The sequence below is a fragment of the Varanus komodoensis genome, unplaced genomic scaffold (genome assembly GCF_004798865.1).
Source record: "Varanus komodoensis strain SLA01 unplaced genomic scaffold, ASM479886v1 scaffold7_3, whole genome shotgun sequence".
Classification (NCBI taxonomy): domain Eukaryota; kingdom Metazoa; phylum Chordata; class Lepidosauria; order Squamata; family Varanidae; genus Varanus; species Varanus komodoensis.
Genome location: NW_025336480.1, coordinates 1,836,468 through 1,856,144, shown reverse-complemented (window position 1 = coordinate 1,856,144; position 19,677 = coordinate 1,836,468). Strand labels below are relative to the sequence as shown.

General features: G+C 45.0%; 1 protein-coding gene across 15 annotated transcripts in view; it reads left to right on the top strand.

The window, feature by feature from the left end:
* ABLIM3 (actin binding LIM protein family member 3) overlaps window positions 1–19,677 on the top strand; it is a 179,384-nt gene that overhangs the window by 128,831 nt on the left and 30,876 nt on the right. For 9 of the 15 annotated variants that reach the window (XM_044454584.1, XM_044454586.1, XM_044454585.1 and 6 more), the window contains 4 exons: window positions 12,218–12,305; window positions 16,465–16,523; window positions 18,218–18,289; window positions 19,156–19,311. In XM_044454584.1, the coding sequence (XP_044310519.1) occupies window positions 12,218–12,305; window positions 16,465–16,523; window positions 18,218–18,289; window positions 19,156–19,311 (375 nt within the window). Of the gene's footprint in view, window positions 1–12,217; window positions 12,306–13,219; window positions 13,287–16,464; window positions 16,524–18,217; window positions 18,290–19,155; window positions 19,312–19,677 lie in introns of all 15 variants that reach the window. The other 6 variants (XM_044454593.1, XM_044454590.1, XM_044454591.1 and 3 more) reach the window with 2 other exon arrangements.

Sequence of the window (19,677 nt, the reverse complement as noted above, 5' to 3'; positions counted from 1 at the left end):
GAGAGGCACAGTGGCTAGCTGTCTTTTTTGAGTTTCGTTACATTTGTGATCGGTGGAATTCCAGAAGTCTGGCCATGATCAGATTGGCTGGAAATAGGTCAGCTGGGCTCTGGGAAGATTCTGTTTGTGACCCTGGAGCTTGGTGCAAAGAGGAGGGCTGAGCTTGACGTGTTGCGTAACGAAGGCTGCAAAGCCGACGGGCAATTGCTAGATCCTGTGGGCACAGTACACCCTCTCTGGCCGAGAAAGCCAGAGCAGTCCCTTCGCACATCCTTCCAGTCATATCTTGGCACGCAAGTTCAGCCTCTCGGGGTTTTCCTTGCTTCTGCTGGGCGCTGCCAGTGGTCTCTCTGAGACACTGAGCCAGCTAGCCACAATGAGCGCAAATCAGGCTGGATGCCTGGGATGCCCACTGGAAAGGCCTGGGACCCTGTCACCCTCCAAGCAGTAGGCTCCTGTCATCCTTTTTGACAAAGTGTGGCATAAGCGAGCCTTCAACCATCTTCAGCCATCATCAGCCTCCCCCTGCTTCAGCCTCTGGGTGTCCCAGATGACTTTAAGATGTGCAGCCATCCGTGGATGATTAATGAGTCTTAAAGAAATGACACTCCCCTCCCACTTTGAATTCTAATAAGCAGTCTCTCTTCATAAGTAGGCAGCATCAGGCGCTCACAAGGACTGTAATTTTAATCAGGGGAAAATAAACAAGGCGGTTGTGGTTCCCCTGTTCCGCAGTTCCATCTCCTTCATGAGAAACCTCCATCAAGGGTGAGGATGAGGCTTCAGGAGCTCACTCCACTTGCGGGCCAGACCGAGACCAGTGAGAAATCCCACAAGGTGCTTTGCCAGGTAGTTGAGAGAGACCACAAACAGAATAGACGGCTGCTGGCCAAAAGTGATCTCTGAATAGGGTGTCCCCAAAGGAAAGCCAACTTCTGTAACCAGCCTAGCAGTATATGAAATACGCTTGGTGCTTGCTTTCCCTGATTCTTATTTATTTCATAAAATTTGGCCAATTTATTCCTGGAGTAAAAGGACTGCTTTTGTATACACCATAAAACGTGTCCACTGACATCTCTTTTTAATTGAGTGCCTGGATGCTCCCAGTGACAGACATCTCTTGATGGAAAAGTTAGCAATGGCCACTAACTTAGCACCATTTTAAAGGTTTCAGAGGAGGGCATTGCAGCCTGGTGCTTCCAGATGTTTCAGAGCACAGCTCCAGTGAGCCTGAGCCAGCGTGCCTAGCAGTCAGGGCTTCTGAGAGCTGCTCTCAAAAGCATCAGGAGAGCGGCAAGTTGCCGGCTTCTGGTTTGGACGGATTTATAGAGAGGAAAACCATCAGTGGCTCCTATCTGTTAGAGTTAAATGGAGCCTCCATATTCAGTAGCAAAGTACCTCTTGTTGTGCACTTATTATTCCTTGCTCAGGATGTTTACAGGTTCTTTAGATGAAATCATAACCCTCTAGTTTTGGTTCTGTTTAAAGAGAACTTTTGGCAATTTTAGAGCAGGGAAATTGTGGCATTATTGGTAAAAGTGAAAGAGGATGCATTTTTTACTCACAAATTTGCACTATTCTGCTGTACCATAATGCCACCTAGAGACTGCATACCAGAAAAGCAGGAAAGGAAGTACTGTTCATGTAGGGCTCAGATCTCCATTCTCCCTCAGGCAAAAAGTCAGTACAGCTGATTAAAAGCTTCTTATGGTAAGCCCTGAGGTCCATATTCAAGGAGTACAGACACCTCCAGATATGCTGGTATAAGCTGCTCAGAAGTCTCTGGCTGACTGCTGTTGGACAGACACATATAAATAAATCTAATAAATATATATCTCACTTTTTTCTTGCAAACCCATTTACATCATTTTCCCTCTCCTGCTCTCAACCTTATCCCCACAACAACCCTGTGAGGTAGGTTGGACTGAGAGTCTGTGATTGACCCAAAGTCACCCAGTTGGCTCCATGGCCAAGCGGGAACTAGAACTCAGGTCGCCTGAGTCCCAGATCCATGCCCTTAACCACTACACCACACTGGCTCTCTCAGTAGAAGTCTCTGTGTGACTACCCAGAAGAAATCCCCACTGATATTAGTGGGACTGACACCCAAGTAAGTGTGAATAGGATTGCAGCCTTACCGTGAACCAGTGTAGTTCTAGATCAGCATGATCCAAGCTGGCACCCTCCAGATGGACTACAGCTCCTAACGTTACTGATCTTTGGCCATGCTTTTTGGGGCTGATGGGAACTGGAGTTGAATTTATCTGGGGGACAGCATATTGGGGAAGGTTATTCTAGGCACATAATGACTCCCGCATCCTGTATCTGAATACAAATGCTAAATGTTATCTGCATAAGGAATACACAAGGCAGCATACAGAAGTCTTCGCTGGCTGCAGAACCTCTCCTAGACTGACCAGCATTCCAACAGTGCAAGCTGTAAGCTGCATCTCTGTGACTAAGTATCCAAAGCCTCTCTGGGCAAAGGACAGATTTAGGACCAGGGAGACCTGTGTTCAAATCCCTGGTGACCTTGAAGCAGACTCTCTCTTGCTTTCTCTCAGGATTGTTGTGAGGGCGGGAGAGAGAAAGCTGAGTTCCTTGGAGGAACAACCAGAATAAAATTCCTTGCTACAGGGCAGTCACAATTCCTAGAAAGCTGAACAGAAGCTCTGTCTCTATCATGTTTTTATACCTTTGCTCAAGGCCATGTGTATGAAGGTTCCTCCCTAACCCCATACTTAACCTTACATTTGACTAAGTCCATTTGCCCCAACCTTGGAACTCCTACAGGCCAGAAAAGACCACAGAAGACCAGGTGAAGGGGCGAGGGGCTCCCTCCTGTGCCCTTCATGAGCAGCATAGCTGCTCTTTCTTAGCAGAAACGGGCTGGAAGAAGCTCACAAATAGCAGGGGATGCTATTGCTCCATTGGACTCTGGGTATAATTTTGGCCCTTGGAGGGGTTGGAGCTTAATATTTGATCTGAAGAGTGGCTGCCTCAGTCCAGCTACTCACAGGCCTGGGCCCACGTGCTCTTTTTATGCTCCTCTGAGAATGGCAGGGTGGGCTTAACTGGCCAGCTTTTCTGACACACCTGTGTGCAATGAAAAATGAAATCTGTTATTTCATTTTCCACCCATTTCAGCTTGGTGATGGCCAGATCCAGCTGTGGCTCAGGTAGCATGTTTTCATAAATCTTCCTGGAGTTCTAGGGGATGCGAAAATTAGCAGGAAAAGGTTCTTGCTGCAGGCTCTGGAGTATTTATGAAGAAGGAGGGGGGAGAGCCATTTGTTGCTTTCAGCTATAAGTGTCTGAGTGATTAATTCACTCCATTTGCATGATCATCATTGATTTCCAAATTTCCGCTCTTTAAAACTATGAAAGTGTGAGAGAAAAAAGTCAGATAATGCAGCAGCATAAGAGACTGCTGAAGCGCTGTGCTTGGATGGTTTTTTGAACCACTCAGCTTTTCTCTCTCTCTTGAATGAGTCTTACACTATGGATAAATTGACTCCTGAAACTGTCTGGAATAAAAATAACCCAGGCTTTCTTGATAATGGGAAATGCAGAATGAGGTATCTGTCAGATCCAAGAAAACTCGTTTGGTTTTTTGGCAGTGGGGACAAGGGCCGCCCTTGCATTGTCTGGAGAAAGAGGAAAATGCCATTGCATCATGCAGGATATAGAAAAAATGAACAGGGGCAGGACCCCAGTAGGTCTCCTTTCTTCTTTGCCTTCTGTCTTCACTTCAAGGGGGTTCCAGGCCCAAGTAGGGAAGGACTACAGCTCAATGGCAGAGCACAAGTTTTGCATGCAGGAGACCTCAGGCTCCTCATCATAAGGCAGATGATCTTCCTGATGATCTTCTACATCTTCCTGAACCCTGAGGAGCCACTGCTACTCAGTACAGAACAGCCTTCCTCAACTAGGAGCCCCCTAGTCATCTCGAATTACAACTCTCATCTTCCCCATTCAGCAAGGACATTGGCCATGACAGCTAGAAGTTTTGGAAGTTCTAATCCAGCACACCAGAAGGCACCAGGAACATAGACATAGGAACATAGAAATAGAGCGAGTCAGAAGGGGTCTCCCGGGCCATCTAGTCTGACCCCCCCGGCTCAGACTAGGAAGGTTGCTATAGACCAGGGTGAGGAACTTTTTTTGGCCCAAGGACCAGATTCCATTTGGCAAAGCTTCCTGGACCTCATTTCATTGGGCACTGGGGCAAAGGCCCTATGGAGGCAGGGATGAGCATTCTAACTCCCCCAAAATGCCATTCTTGCCTAGGTCTAGTCAAGAACATATCTACTCAGAAGTAAGCATGCGCAGTGTATGTACTCACGAATAAGCTTCTGAACACAGAACTACTCTGAAGCAGGGCTAAACCACTCAGCAGCACTTTCAAATAGCATCTCAAATCTCAGGCTCCGCCGGCCCACTCACAAATAGGGAAGGCAGGTCTTGCCAGGCAAGGCTCCAGGGAAACAGGAATGGATCATCCAGTAGCTGGTGGCCCCTGACCCTAACCTGGCCCCAGCCCCTTTTCCATGGAGGGGAAAACCTCTGATCAGTCCCTGATGGTAGATAAGCCCTTCCCCCTGCTAAGAAAGAGAGGCCTGCAGGCCAGAGGCTCCCTTGCCCTGATTTAGCTATTACTGAGCAATGTGGACCAGTGGCTCTAAAGTTTAAACCCATATAAAGCAACTTCCTTGAGTTTCTGTTATGGGGAACAGAATTGTGGCTGCTGCCAGTTCATAGCTCCCTTATAACCACCCCCTCAAAAGCGTCTAGTAAAAGAAATAAGAAACAGCAGGAGTGTGCTCGGCCTTGTCCTTGCCCCTCTCCAGTTTGGCCGTCTTTCAAAAGCTGAGGAAACGTGAAATGTCATGAAGATTACCTATAGCTCAAGACTCATTCACACACATTTCTAGTGCTTTGTGTATTTCGTTCTTCTCCCCGATTCCTCCTGGGAAAGTGGGCTTGCACTTATCATGACGGTAGACAACTCGGGTCTGCACTGACTGCTTTCTCTTGAGGTCTTCTGCAATGGCCACATTCAGCTTGGCCAAATCTGCCGAGAGACTTTGGTCAAGTGAGACTGCAGGAGAGACACAGCTAGAGGGGACCAGAGCAGTCCTGGACAAAACCCTTCCCACTGGATGGCCAGGAAAAGTTTCATCAGGTGGCTGGGGCTCCAACCGAGTCCTGTCCAGAATTAGATCAGGTGTTAGCACACACACACATGTATCCACACATAAAGGGAGCGGGTGCAGAATAGAAGGCTGCAGCTTGTACAAGAACTGGGCTTTGCGGCGCCAGCCCTATCACTGAGCAGCCCCTCTCTCTGGATCAAGACTGGGAATTGCCAGACAAGCAGCCTTCTTCCTGGGGACAATGTTCTGGGATGTTTTGAGGTGCTCCCTTTCGCTCTCAAATTGAACAAAAACGTAGACGTGGCACCCCAGTGAGGGACACTAATCATCAGAGTGATTGCACAAGGCCATATTTCAGGAATTACAACTAAAGCAGATACAGCCCAAAATACATGCCACTCTGTTGTGGGTTGTGTGGATCAACCCGTAATCAAAGCTAAAATACAAGGCTTGTTTTGCCTCCGAGGCTCAGCAGTGCAATTTCCATAGGAAAGCAGCAGAAGAACCACTGCAGAGCAAGGGACCTTGGTCATTTCTTTGGAGGCAGGGCAGCAATATTGTGGCAGAACTGACAGGGTCGGTGCACCATGCTTTGATAGTGTCCTGATGATCTAATTAGCAACTCTTCTTCTGGGACTCAAGTCCTGCCTTCCTTAGGAAACCCCTTACTAGTCTTAGAACCCTGGCTTTTAACTTTAAAAGTTCCTCCTCTAATTAAAGGCCTTCTCTGGCCTTTGTTTCCCCACACCCTTTAATAATCCCTCATTCTCTTCTGTATTATTATTATTACTGCTGTAAAATGTCCCTTTGGGAGCAGAGAATGGAGCTGATTGCTCCAAGGTAAGCCAGAGGCTGCATCTGAGCTCTGAAGCCCTGAAAGTGAGTCTATAATTGAAATCTTTGCAGACACTTTTAAATGGAAACAAGCTACCAATTAAATCTATTATCCTTGTCAAAGGGTAGGGAGGACAGCCCTGCGACATCACAAGTGGGCGAAATAGTAGGTTGCTATTTCTAATCCTGGAGCATTGGAGGAATGAAAGCAACAGAAAAACTTAGATGGGAGTGTCTAAAGAGAAATCAGGGCTGGAAACTTTGACAGCAAGAATGGCTTCTGTTTCTTTTCGGAACTCTTGCTCCGTGGCTGATTCTCCCCATGATCACCACACAATGATGGTTTGCTTAGTGGCAGCATGGAAAGCAGGAAAGTCACTTGATTCCAATGGGAACAGTTCTGATGACACCTTGGGCTTGGCTGTGCAATGGTTTGTCACCATGCCTTGACTTGGGTTGCACTGACACAAGCTGAGAGCTGGTGGAATATGTGGCCTTCTTCATCAAGGAGACATCTTTGGGCTGCTGCTCTCTCCTTGTCAGAGAGCTAACACGAATGTGGATCCCACAAGCTCTCGCTCATGTAATCTTTGAGTGTTCCCAGTGCATGCCAAGAGTTCTACAAAGTTCTGAGTTGAAAATTAACCTTCATGTTCTAATGACTAGCTGCACTTTTGTCATTTTAAAAAATATTTGCCATCCTTCTAAATTCTCTCTCCATTCAATGACTACTAAGCATAATTTAAAATAAAACAATTCCAAACAAAACCTAAAGCAACCTGATGTGATACATATATTGCAGTACAACAAGGAAACCTCTTAAAACCAAAGCACAGACTGAATTGATAGCGGCTTAATGGAATAATATAATTTTTACCAGCTACTGAAAGTCCAATACCTAGCTTGCACCCAGTTTACCAGATATAAGAGGTAACCGCAGGTGGAAAGCCACATTGGACCTTTGTCCTAGGTGTGCAGTTCAATTTACATCCTTTTAGGAACATCCTGAGAACATGTGCAATTGAGACGTGTTGCAGGAGTTTTGTGTGGTTGTGTAAGAATCAGGTATTTCTCTGTTCAGAAATGTGATTGCAGACCTTGGGCCTCCACGTGTACCATAGCTGTGTAGAATGGAACTCCCCAAATGTACCTTTCCCCCTTGACTTCGGCAGCTGATTGTCTTGATGGGTGTCTTCCTCCAGAAATGCTCATCGGTATTCATATCTTTATAATTTCCAGATCTGATTACCATAATACATTGCAGATGGGTCTGTGCTTCAACATGGTTCAGAAAATGAAACTGAGTTAAAAATCAGAATGAGAAGGTTAAGATCTTTTAGCACAATACTATTCAGTGTCTTTTCCAGGACTGCTGACTCCTAGGGATAGAGTGCATTTAGCCATGGCCAATTACCTAATTTTTGAACACCTTTCCTCAAGGGCTCTTCCGTTGATGATTCTAAGGAAGCATTCAATACATATTTATTCTAGCAGACTTTCAAATGCAAGCAAGAGAAATGTTTTATTGTTCTTTTTATGCCTCTACAAGGAACAAACTGAAGAAGATGGTGATAACACCATCAAGAAGTGGTAGGTAACAAATAGTACCCTAAACGAAATAGCAATATAAAGAAAATCTATCAGGTCCTGCTACAAGGAAGAAGCCTAGTCGCATAGTTTGAACAAATAAATAGCACATCTGTAATCGGCCTATCAGGTGACAAAACAGACACTTAAGCAGCCTAAATGAGCTAATGAAGCATGAGACCATGACAGGACTAATGGGTCAACTTAAATAAAACCAGTGTAAGCCCTTTGAAAATAAAAATGGAAGTAACTGAAAAAATGACAGATCATGTTAAGACAGCAGATGAAGCCCTGGAGATGGGAGTTATTCACCAGGTGCCAATAGTGAAGCTTTAAAGGCAAACCGCAGCTCACTCTGTCTTTGGACTACTACAGCAGAATATAAGTTGAATAAATAAATACACAAAAGAGGCAGATAGCTATAGCAGAGGGGTCCAAGAATCAGTCAAGACATGATATCCTTCTTGCTGGCTGTATTTGCACAAATATTTCCAGAACCTGGATGGCACTGGGAGAGAGCACAAGGCAACAGTTCCCATGCCCAAAAGGAAGGATGCCTGATGACATTATAATACATTTCTGCAAAAGCCTAATGAAATAAAAATAAAATTATGTTTAGCAAGGTAGTATGTTTTTCCAAGACCTCAGTAGAGAAATACTTGAAAAGAAGCAAATCTTTCTGTCGGCTTACTGAAGAGCTAAGAGCAGGCAACATTCTGTACCACTGGGGTTTCCCATTCTGAACTAATATAATGAAGGACAACATGGCACACTGTGCATAACAATGCATGATGCAGTGAAAAAATTAATCCCACTTTCAGTATCAGCCCTGGAGGGAGACAAGCCAATGAAAAAATGAGATCAGTAATGAGCTAACAAGTATGGAGGTTCAGAGGAAGGAAGGAATTCGCTGCACTCTGCCCAAAAAGGCATGCAGAGTGGGAATAATGAAAATCTCCAAGCGCAGCTTGATCAACTGCTTCTGAAAATGAAATGCATAAATGGCACAAGATAACACAGGATGAACCTGAGGATGACCAAGGGGAAAATATGGATTCTTTGGACATTTTGACCCGGGGTGGGGCAGTTAGTTGAATCCATTCTGCCAGCAGTGTTTGTTCCGTTGGTGACTGGACCCTATGAGTACAACCCTTTGGATACACCTTTCTGGGCAAGGTGTTGGAGCGGGTGGTGGCGGGACAACGCCAGGCACTCTTGGATGAAACTGATTATCTGGGCCCATTTCAGTCTGGCTTCAGACCCGGTTATGGTACCGAATCTGCCTTGGTCGCCCTGTACGATGACCTGTGCAGGGAGAGGGACAGGGGGAGTGCGTCCCTGTTGGTCCTCCTGGACTTCTCAACAGCTTTCGATACCATCGACCACGGTATCCTTCTGGATAGGCTGGCGGGATTGGGAGTAGGAGGCACTGCATGGCAGTGGTTCCACTGCTACCTTGCCAGCTGATTCCAGAAGGTGGTGCTGGGGGACTTTGGCTCTGTGCCATGGCAACTCTGCCATAGAGTACCTCAGGGCTCCATTTTGTCCCCCTTGCTATTCAACATCTACATGAAACCGCTGGGAGAGGTCATCAGGAGGTTTGGGCTGCAGAGTCATCAGTATGCTGATGACACCCAGCTCTACCTCTCTTTTTCAACTAATCCAGGTGAGGCAGTGGCTGCCTGGCTGAGGTAATGGGCTGGATAAGGGTCAATAAACTGAAGCTCAATCCAGATAAGATGGAGGTCCTGCTGGTAGGTGATTCAAGTTTCCGGGTAAGCGACCTGGGTCCTGCCTTGGATGGGGTTGCACTCCCTCTAAAGGACAGGGTCTGCAGCTTGGGAGTGCTCCTCGACCTGGAACTGTCCCTGGAAGCCCAGGTGACAGCAGTGGCGAGGAGCGCTTTCCTTCAGCTCCGGCTGATTCATCAGCTGAGTCCTTACCTGGAGGAGAATTGCCTGGCAACAGTGACACATGCACTGGTTACCGCCTGTTTGGACTACTGTACTGCACTCTATGTGGGGCTGCCCTTAAAGACGGTCCGGATACTTCAGATGATGCAAAATAGAGCTGCCAGGATGCTGTCGGGGACTGGTTGCTATTCTCACATAACTCCAGTCCTCTATCAGCCCCATTGACTTCCCATTGAAGTCTGGGCTCAATTCAAAGTGCTGGTTATTACCTATAAAGCCCTAAATGGCTTGGGACCAGGATACCTAAAGGAACACCTTTTTCCCTATATGCCCTCCCACCCCCTAAGATCAGCAGCAGAGGCCCTCTTCCAGGAACCCTCTTTGAAAGAGTTTAGGAGACAGAGTATTCAGAGGAGAGCTTTCTTTGCGGTGGCGCCCCAACTATGGAATGTGCGCCCTAGAGAGGTCCACCTGGCGCTGTCATTATATGCTTTTCGGCACCTTTTTATTTAACCAATATTTTAAAGTTAATTAATTTTAATGGTATATTTATTATTTAATTCATTTTAACCATGTTATTTTATACTCAGTCGTGGTGTAGCCAATTTATTTATTTGTTTAGGATTGGTGGGGTTTTAATGTTTCTAAACCACCCAGAGAGCCCTCTGGGCTATTGGGGTGGTATATAAATGCAATAAATAAATAAATTCAAGACTGCTGACAAGTGGATTAGATACACAGGAAAGAACGATGCAATCAATTTGGTTAGAAACAAAAAGGGAAACAAGCTGTCCATAAACAAAGAAATAAGTCTGGAATTTGCTCCGTTCTTTTGCTTTCTTTACACATTCAGAAAACCAAATGTGAAATCAATTCATTGTTATTGTTGAGAATTTTTATTTATTTGTTTATTTAAAACTTTTTTAGACCATCCCTTACCATAATCTGGGGATGGTTTAACAATAAAACAAAATAGAATAAAATACAGCATCCTAGTCAAATTCTTAATCGATCAACAATAAAACCCATATTAAAAACAGTCAAACAGTAAAACATTGTGGGGGGAAAGGTTTTAACCTGGCACAGAAAAGAATAAAGTGACCGCACCAGGCAAACATCTCCGGGGAGCAAATTCCACAATCAGGACGCCACCGCAGAGAAGGCCCTTCTCCAGGTAGACACCCTCCTCACCTCCTTCAAGGAGGGTTCCCGGAGAAGGGCCTCTGCCCCAGATCTAAGGGGTGGGCAGGCACATATGGAAGGAGATGCTTCTTCAGGAATGAAGAGGGAGTTGTTCTGGGTGCATGCTTCAAGACCAGGGAGACTTGGACTCTTTAGGTGGGGGGAGCCTTGGCTTCCAAATGTTGAGATGGAAGAGGTGGGAGAATTTATCTGACAGCCACCCTCTCCAGGTGTTCAGGTGGACCCTGAGAATAGCCTGTCTGCATCTGTCTGGAGGGAGTGTAGAACAAGAGCCCCAGGACATAGACAAACCCAGTACAATCTTTGACCCCAAGATGTGGCATCAGGAAAGAGGGGCTAGCCAGCTAGGGAGGTGGTGTACAGCTAAGAGGCTGCCCCACTTCCAGAAGGTGGGGCTCAGGGTTACCCAAAGGAAATCTCACAGGTATTTTCAAGTGTGAGTTCAGAGTATCACTCTGTGCATGCTCAGAAACTCTTTTTTTGCTGATTATGCTTTACTGGATGTATACTGGAGAATAAAGAGCTCTTGTCAAAGACCGGTCTGTGGTTTTGGCAGTGTGAAGGGGAAAACCTAGCTCCTGACAGCTATTTAGAAGACACTGTGGAGAAGGTATTGCATAAATCAAAATCTTTTAAATTGTTTTGTAACAATTACAAACTAATGTAATCATATTTTTTTAAAAAATAATACATTTCCAGGTAGAGATTTATCCTCCACTCCTACCAGGTTCAAAGCTTCCTTACTCCACATCAAGTTAATCCTAGAGGAGGAGTCAGGAGCAATGCCACAAATTATTGTGCTGCCAAGGCATGGTAAAAGCTATCAAACAAATAGAATCATAAATAAAGAAACAAATGTAGACCAATACTACTAATAAAACAAATTTCTGCCAAATTAACTGGGACAATAGCAAAGCAATTGGCATCAAAATATATATCAGCACAAACAGTTTTATTTTTAAAAAGAGCAGTAGCAGATTCCATCTGGAGGAAACCCAATGCGATTTATGGTAGCAATCAAGCAAGCAAGTAAGCATTTCTTTCTTTGGATGATAAAATAGAATGGCCCTTTTTAATAAAGTTATTAAGAATAATAAATCTTAGCAATATATTCTTAAGAGTAATAATCAAGCATAAAATTATGTATTTATTAACGGATTCAATTCTAATTTAACAGATATATAAAGAGGCACTACACAAAAACATCCTATATCACTCCTACTTTTTGCTTTCTCAATTGATAAATTTAACTATTGCCATTCAAGCAAATGTTCTGATCACGCAAGGCTTAAATTGGCTTATTTTGTAAGATATCTTATTTCATTATTATTTTTATTATTATAACATTTCTATGTTTCTAGTCTTTTTGTTTATTTTTATTGTAAGATAAATTTTAAGGAGATGGAACTATTGGCCAAAAGCAGTTAAAATGTTAAGCAAAGAAAGAGATTCTCCAGAGAATGCTGACAAATGCAAGTCAGTTAATTATGTTTGTTTAATAGTTTTCTCTTGTGATTTTTTTAGGCAGGAGGGAAGCATTATCACCCCACTTGTGCCAGGTGTGTGCGTTGCCACCAGATGTTCACAGAAGGAGAAGAGATGTACCTCACAGGTAGAACAACATTTTCTGCTGTGAAAGGCCACACCATGGAGTGTGGACAGAATGGGCAGACGTTATGTTTCTCAGATCTGTTTGGTCGTTCTCTCTCTCTCTCTCTCTCTCTCTCTCTCTCTCTCTCTCTCTCTCTTTCTTTCTTTCTTTCTTTCTTTCTTTCTTTCTTCAACCCCAAGATCTACCACCAGAGCCAGACATACTTCTTAGAATTAAAAACAAAGCCAGAAATTAGGATGCCTCTGAATACATTCTGATGAAGACATTTGTTTTCAAGTGTTAGAACTGTACTGTGCTTACATCAGGTGTGAGCAAAGGGTAGATCTCCAGATGCTCAGAACTTCGACTCCTAGAAGCTCCTGCCAGCATGGCCAAGGTTCAGGAATTCTCAGAGTTGAAGTCCAAAACATCTGGATATCTACTTCTCCCTATCCCTGGCATATACAAATTCTATGCTTGGTAATTTCAACATTTTTTCCATTTTTACAGATGAAGTTGGGCTACATAATGAGAAAAAAGTAATTTTGTTTCTATTCTTAAACAAGGGCAGTAACCTTGCCAATCTAATGCAAATCACCAAAGAAATGTCAGTAGATGCTGATCCACTTTCTGGCTGCCCTCAGTACAAACAACCTTGTTATTACAAACTAGCACTTAGCATTCCTTACGGCTATTGCGAGGAGCGAGCGTTTCTTGAGAGTCATGCTCTGCCTCTCTGAAGGTCACAGAGTCCTCCATCATGATGGAATCCAGATTTTCTCAGAGATACAGGGACTCATCTACCCTGCACATCACATGAAATGCAGCTCCTTCTTATCAGTCCCTCTTCAAGGAGAAGTATTTTGAGAAGTTGACAGAGAAGCCACGTGACTAGGCCCCAGGACAAACTAATTGGAATTTTCTGATTGTAACAGGCTAAGCATTCTCAGGAGATTATGATATATGGAAGAAGAAGAAGAAAAGAAATTACTGGGTCTCTGTGTGAGTTTGGGGTCCTTTTCCCCGCACAGATCTATTTTTAGCTGGGGGGGGGGAGAATATTTTTCATAGGCGAGCCCTCGGTGCTTGTCACCCTGATCCACTAATTACCCTGTGTCTGTCTGCACTAATTGCAGTGTTGGTTCCTTGCCACCCTCACGCCACAAGAGGGATGGGCTTGCTTTCTGCGTGGGGTGGCAAATGACAGTTGCTTCACCATGTGGGAGTGGATGTGCCATTAGTGTCACATAGACCCATCAGCCAGCATGGTGCTAGAAGAAACCCCACGGCTGTGATGGGGCTGCGGAGAAAGGGCAACTTCCCAGAGTGTTGCACCTGGCCCTCATCCATGGCGCTCCGCCTGGGAGAGGCCCCCGTTGCTATGGTGCCCACGGCTTGCAGTGTAGCGCCTCAAAGTGGGCCACATGGGTGGGTAGAAGGAGAAAGGGGGCAGAGGGCAGGAAGGGCAGTGGTGACTTTAAAAGCTAACAATTCATACTGTGGCTGGAAGGTAGGTAACTGCATGGTCCTACGAAGGTCACAAATGGATTTCACACACAGTGCTCCAATTATATCTGAATGCATGGGACTTTTTTGTCCGTATGTTCCCAGAATAAGGCAGAAATGACTCAGGTTCCTTTCCCAACTTCATTCTAACCTTGACTTTCTCCCCCTCTGCTTGGCTGTCCTGAACCTCCTGAGTCCACTGCTGTGGATTCATATTTATGTCTTAAGGTCCATTTTAGTTGCAGCCTAGGAAGGATAATAGATGTCTGTTTCTCACAGAAAATGGTGAAGCAGAAGCAGTCCAAAACCTCGATTTATTGACTACATGTCTTTCCTGGGAAATAGATACATGTATTTCCTTCCCCAGGCTCCCCACGTCATCTTTATATATGCATGCGTATATACTTATGTGCAAATGTGTGTGCATTTGTGTTGTGTCTCCAAAAAGAATGTCACAACAACAGAAACAGTCTGTAGAAGTTACTTTTTATTTTAAAAGACCTACATTTTATCTGAAAGATTTACTTTTATTTTTCCCAGGGAAAAAACTGGGAAATGAACTCTGCCTTGGTTCTGAGCCAGCGTAGCAAACAAGTACTCACGTCTTGCAGTCTGGGATGCAGTGCTTACCAGGCTGGGCTCAGGAGTCAGTATCACCAGGCACCTGCTGAGACTTAGACCCCTGCAGGGAGTGCTGGACCCTCCCGCAACAGTATCCATCCGTTTACCACACACTTTTCCTCGGGACAGTTGTGTAGCCTGGGCCCTGGGGGAGAGGGCTCATGAGAGAGCAGCGGTCGCTTGGAGAGGATGAGCTGGAACCAGGTTGGAACTTGGAACCAGCAGTGGCAGTTTGGTAAAATGAGGGCTGATTTTTCTGCTGGAGTTTGTTGTGCTTGATGTGTTTTGCGCTCGGCAAAAACAACTCATTCTGGTTCAGCTCAGAGCCTACAATCGCTTGATACACTTTCCAATCATCTGCCTGGAAGTTTGGATTACGTCTTTATATGGCTAGGTACATAAAAGCATGTCTAATTTGAAATGTTCAGGGGCCTTTGCACCTTAAAAGAAAAAGAAAGAAAGACAGGTGATCTTACCTTAACTTTTGCCAGCTCCAGGAAGTAGCGAGTTGTAAAACCGAGGGCAATAACAGGGCATAGGAGAAAGATACAGTCACAAATCTGAGGCATGTGGAGTCATATTACAATGTCAGTGTTGTGTCTCTTCCTCGCATCCATCCTTTCAGCTCCAGTTGATAGCATGTTCTTTTGACCACACCATTAAGGTGGAAGGAACCTAGGAAAGTCAATAAATCCCTGCAAATCAATGATAAGCAGCAGCATCATGAAGTCTGAAAGCTTGTCTCTTTCTCTCCTTCCATCAGACCATGTAACCATGAAAGGAGAGACAAGGGGAGAAAGGGAAGGTTGGAATTTCTCTCTAGTCTCCCATGCCCAACTGAGGTTGGACTCCTACGTTTGTGCCACATTGATGTACATCCTTTCTGCCAAAGCATCTGAGCTGGGGCTATTCTGTTGTGCTGCATTGCCTGTTTTATTCAAAGCTGACCCTGTATTATTGGAGCGCCCGGGAGAAGGTCTTATTTCTTCTTTCCCATGTGGTGTGTTTGATCCTCTCCTTTGTCTCTTAACATCCCGTCGCTGCTTTCTGTTGCTGCAGCCTTTGACTGCCACCGGTCACAGACAACACTGCCAGCTATGTTACTAGTCCAGAGGAGGGGGCTAGAGCAAGGGTTTTCATACAATCAACTAGATAGTGATACATTCATGCCTTGCCCTAGCTTTTCCCAACCTGTCAGACCAGAGGAAACAGGAAGTGCTTGGAACCATTAAGGGAGTACCAAGCAATGAACTCCTGAGCACCCCCTGCAGTAGTGGAGTTACTCAGGCCAGGAATTAGCTAGTTAATATCCAGGACCAGCTTCCCATTTGTTCAATGGACAGCTGACTCCTAGTTTTCTATACAGGCATCATACCTGGAGAGAGGCTGGTTGTGATCAAAGGGCATGGATCCAGCGCTTGGCTTACTGGAATGAGCTTTTGAGACTTACGTATGCTTCTTTAGGCATTTGACTGCAGTATACCTGCTCTTTGCCAGGTGGCTGGAAAGTCCTGCTTTTGGGCTGGAGGGGGGGCGGGGGTTACACTAGGTGGCCATTTAAGTTCATTCAACTGTATAATCCTGTAATGTGCATATATAATGACTAAGATGGGTACCAGAATAGCTATACTTCCTTTTAGTAGCAAGGACACACTGCCAAATTCCAATTCTGAATAGGGATTGATTTTTCTCTTAGCTGAATTAGCAGAGTCCTAATCAGTGCTTAAATACTGGTCTTGGCATATTTATGGCAGTTTGTTGCACAAATGCTGTCTCTATAGTGCTAAGAAATGTGCGGTTCAAAATGTTTCTGACCAACTGGAGTCTTGGATGTAAAGATGTATGAAGATAGGAATCAGAAGAGCAAAATTAATGGGCCACCATGCAGGCAGGAAAAGGGCCTTGATAAGTGCTGGGAATGGCCAGTGCCAGGCCAGGAAGAAAGAGTATTGGAAGCTGTCTGTAATCTTGTTCTCTACAAACCTGAGTAATGTATGTATATCACGTATCTGTTGCACTGCTTGTAGTTCTGATGCACTGTCCTCTGTTTCAGGTTCCGAAGTGTGGCATCCCATCTGCAAACAAGCAGCAAGAGCAGAAAAGAAGCTAAAGGTAACACTGAGTAGGGGATGGATGTGAAGGAGAAATTTAGCAATGACTTCTGGTGATGCCTAAAGTGGCAACATATTTGAGATTGGAAGAGAGAGTTTATTTGCTTGCTTGGAAAGCTACTGTGGAAAAAGAGGCAATCTAAAACTTGTGTAGTATCTGATGGGATGGTTGTGCTTGGATTGGCTATTGAGCAGTATAAAATGTAACAAATAAATACACAAACACAAGCTCAAACCATAGAGTTCATTTCCTTTTCTCAAATCTTCATACTCTGTTCTATTGGTGCACAGCAACAAAACCCTTGTGTAATTTGCCTCTAAACCTGGATCCTCCAGATCTTGGGTTATAACTCCCATCAGTTTCAACCAGTATATCCAGTTGTCAGGGAAGTTGTAGTCCACCAACATCTGCGAAGGGCTGTTTAACATCTGAAGGCCCAACCATACATTATGAAGAACGCATGGCTGCTGCCAACCCATATGGCCTGAAAACAGCCCATATCTACCTACCCCCTATGCACACACTGTACCTCCCAAGCAAGGAAACGCTTCGATCTTATCACTGTCACTTAGCATTTCCTTGCAAACAGCAACCAGTGAAGCTGAAGGAGATGAACACTGAATGGATGACATCAAGACAGACCATTTGTTTGCCATCTGTTATCAATGTGGTTCACTGTGTGTGAGAGAGAGGGTGGTATGGATAGGTAGGATGCTGCCAGCATTAGCTCCACATTTTTGTGTGCCCTTGTGCAAGACAAGCTCAGTGGTCTCCCCCCCTCCACTTAGTCTACCTTCTCACCCCCGCGGCTACCCACTGCTATTGCCTCTCACCCTCCTTCCCATCAGGGAGAGCTTGTGGCATCTCACTACCACCACTGCCAGGGCCTGAGTGGGAGGCAGCTGAGCGAGCAGGTTGCAACGGCAAAGAGGAAGACCAATCCCAGGGAGCTCCTGACAGTGAGGTCCTGTTGGGGTGTGGGCCCTCAGCAGATGCCCAGCCATGCCTACTCTTGACAGAGCCCTGGCTGGTTTCGGCTAACACCTTCTGTAATGCCTCCTTAGGCCCTCAGGTATATGCAATTAGTACCAATGGCAAGTAGCAGGTGCTACGCTGATTTTTCACCATTGTTTTATGCATGGTAGCTGGTGTCTGCATCTGCAGCAGGTCATTTAGATGAACCACATGCATGGAGCAATGGGGTAGGAAAAGAAGTATGGCAAAACATACAGGAAATAAGACAGAAGAATGTTAGGCAGGGCATCTTTGTCTTACTAGTGTTATGGAATGGCCTTCTAAAAGTAGTTTGTCTGGCACCATCTTTACAATCTTTTTGGTGCCTGGCAAAAACAGTCCTCTTCTCCAGACATTTTAATAATCGATGTTATACTTGTTAATGTTATATTTGTACTGTTTTTACCTTTAATATATTTTAACTTACTGATATCTAACCTCAGCTGAATATTTCTCTGTTTTATTATGGATTGTTATTTTATGTAATATTGTGATCTGCTTGGAAAGTCTTTGGACTAGTAGAGCAAAGTAAAAGTTGAATAAACCAATGACAGTGACAGTAGTGAGGTGCTGCCCATTCTGACCAAGGTTGGTTGCCATGTTTCCTTCAGTGTCGTGGATTAGGCAGAGGTCAGAAAGGCTAGATTTATAAGCCATGATGTCCTTTTCTGTCTACACAGCACAGAAGAACTTCAGAAACCTCCATCTCCCCACCTGGCTCCAGTATTGGTTCCCCCAACCGAGTCATCTGTGTAAGTACGATTCTGGCATAATTCTGCAGGAGCAGGCAGAATAGGGATCTCAGTTCCCACAGGTGCAACTGGGGAATAGGATCCCAGGAAGGGTGAGGAAAAGGAGGAGGAAAAGAGATAATCTAAGACGCCCACATAGCTGTTGAGAATTAGATTTATATGGACTGAAAACAGTCTTCCAGATCCAGGGAGTGGTGCAAAGGCAAACACTGGACAAGTTCAGCTTGCTAAATCTGCAGTTTGAATGCCTGACTGCCAAAGGCCCTTGTGGTTACTTTGAGCATCGTCTGACTGGGGGAAAAAATGGATGCATGCTGCTAAGGTGATTCATGACATTGACGTCAGTCCCAACCCCGGGGCTCATGTCCACTGTTGCCTCGTCTTTGCAGGAAGAACCCTGTCATCTTCTCCAAGGTTCAGTGATGTAGTGGCAAATTTCTAAGTGCTAGTACTCGTCATGACAGTCCCCATTGCACACACCCAAGGAGATATCAAAACTTCAGGCAGCTGTGTTGATCAATATATATAACAATATATTGTTGCTGGGAAGGTCCATGTATCCCCAGCTAATGTGAGGATTAAGCACTAAAGGAACCCAGAAGTCTGAGGTGGGGGAGGGGGTGGCAGATGATGTCACAATCCCTGCCTATTAAAAAGTCCTGGCACCTCCTCCTCTTAGCTCCACTGCACCACTTCCTAGGTTTGATCCTTCCCTCTTCTTTCCTCTGTAGTAACAATCTGGCCCCTGCCTGCTCTGAGGATGCCTTCAACCTGTGTATTCCAACTTGCCCCTTCCCCCTGCATCCTCAGTCCCTATTTCTTTTCTCTGTGTCTGTCGCTCTATCCATGTCTTTCCCTTTCCTTAGGCTAAAGTGGATAATGAGATCCTTAATTACAAAGACCTAGCTGCTCTTCCCAAGATTAAAGCCATCTACGAGGTGCAGCGTCCTGACCTCATTTCCTATGAGCCCTATCACAGATATACATCGGACGAGACGCTGGAGAGATATAGCTATGGGGAGGTACAGCTTCTTAACAATTCCACCTGCGACTCAGAGTGCCAGTGGGCCCTGTGGTAGAAATAGAGTTTCATCTACTTCCTAAAATGCTGTGAATTTTGATGGAAATATTTCAGAGTCACAATATTTGAGGTCTCTCCCAACATATACGCACAAAAAAGGAAAAATCCAAATTGATTACTGCTGAGCAACCCTTTTGTAAAGAGGCTCAAAATGTTCAAATGGGACCTGATCTGGTGATCCTGGTTCCATATGTTGTTGTTGCAGCACAGATGGGAAAACTAGCAGAACACCTTCTGCACATAGACTTGTGTGTTTTTTGCAGAGGGATGAGGGATGGGGATCCAGTTGTTAGTAAATATGCTGTGC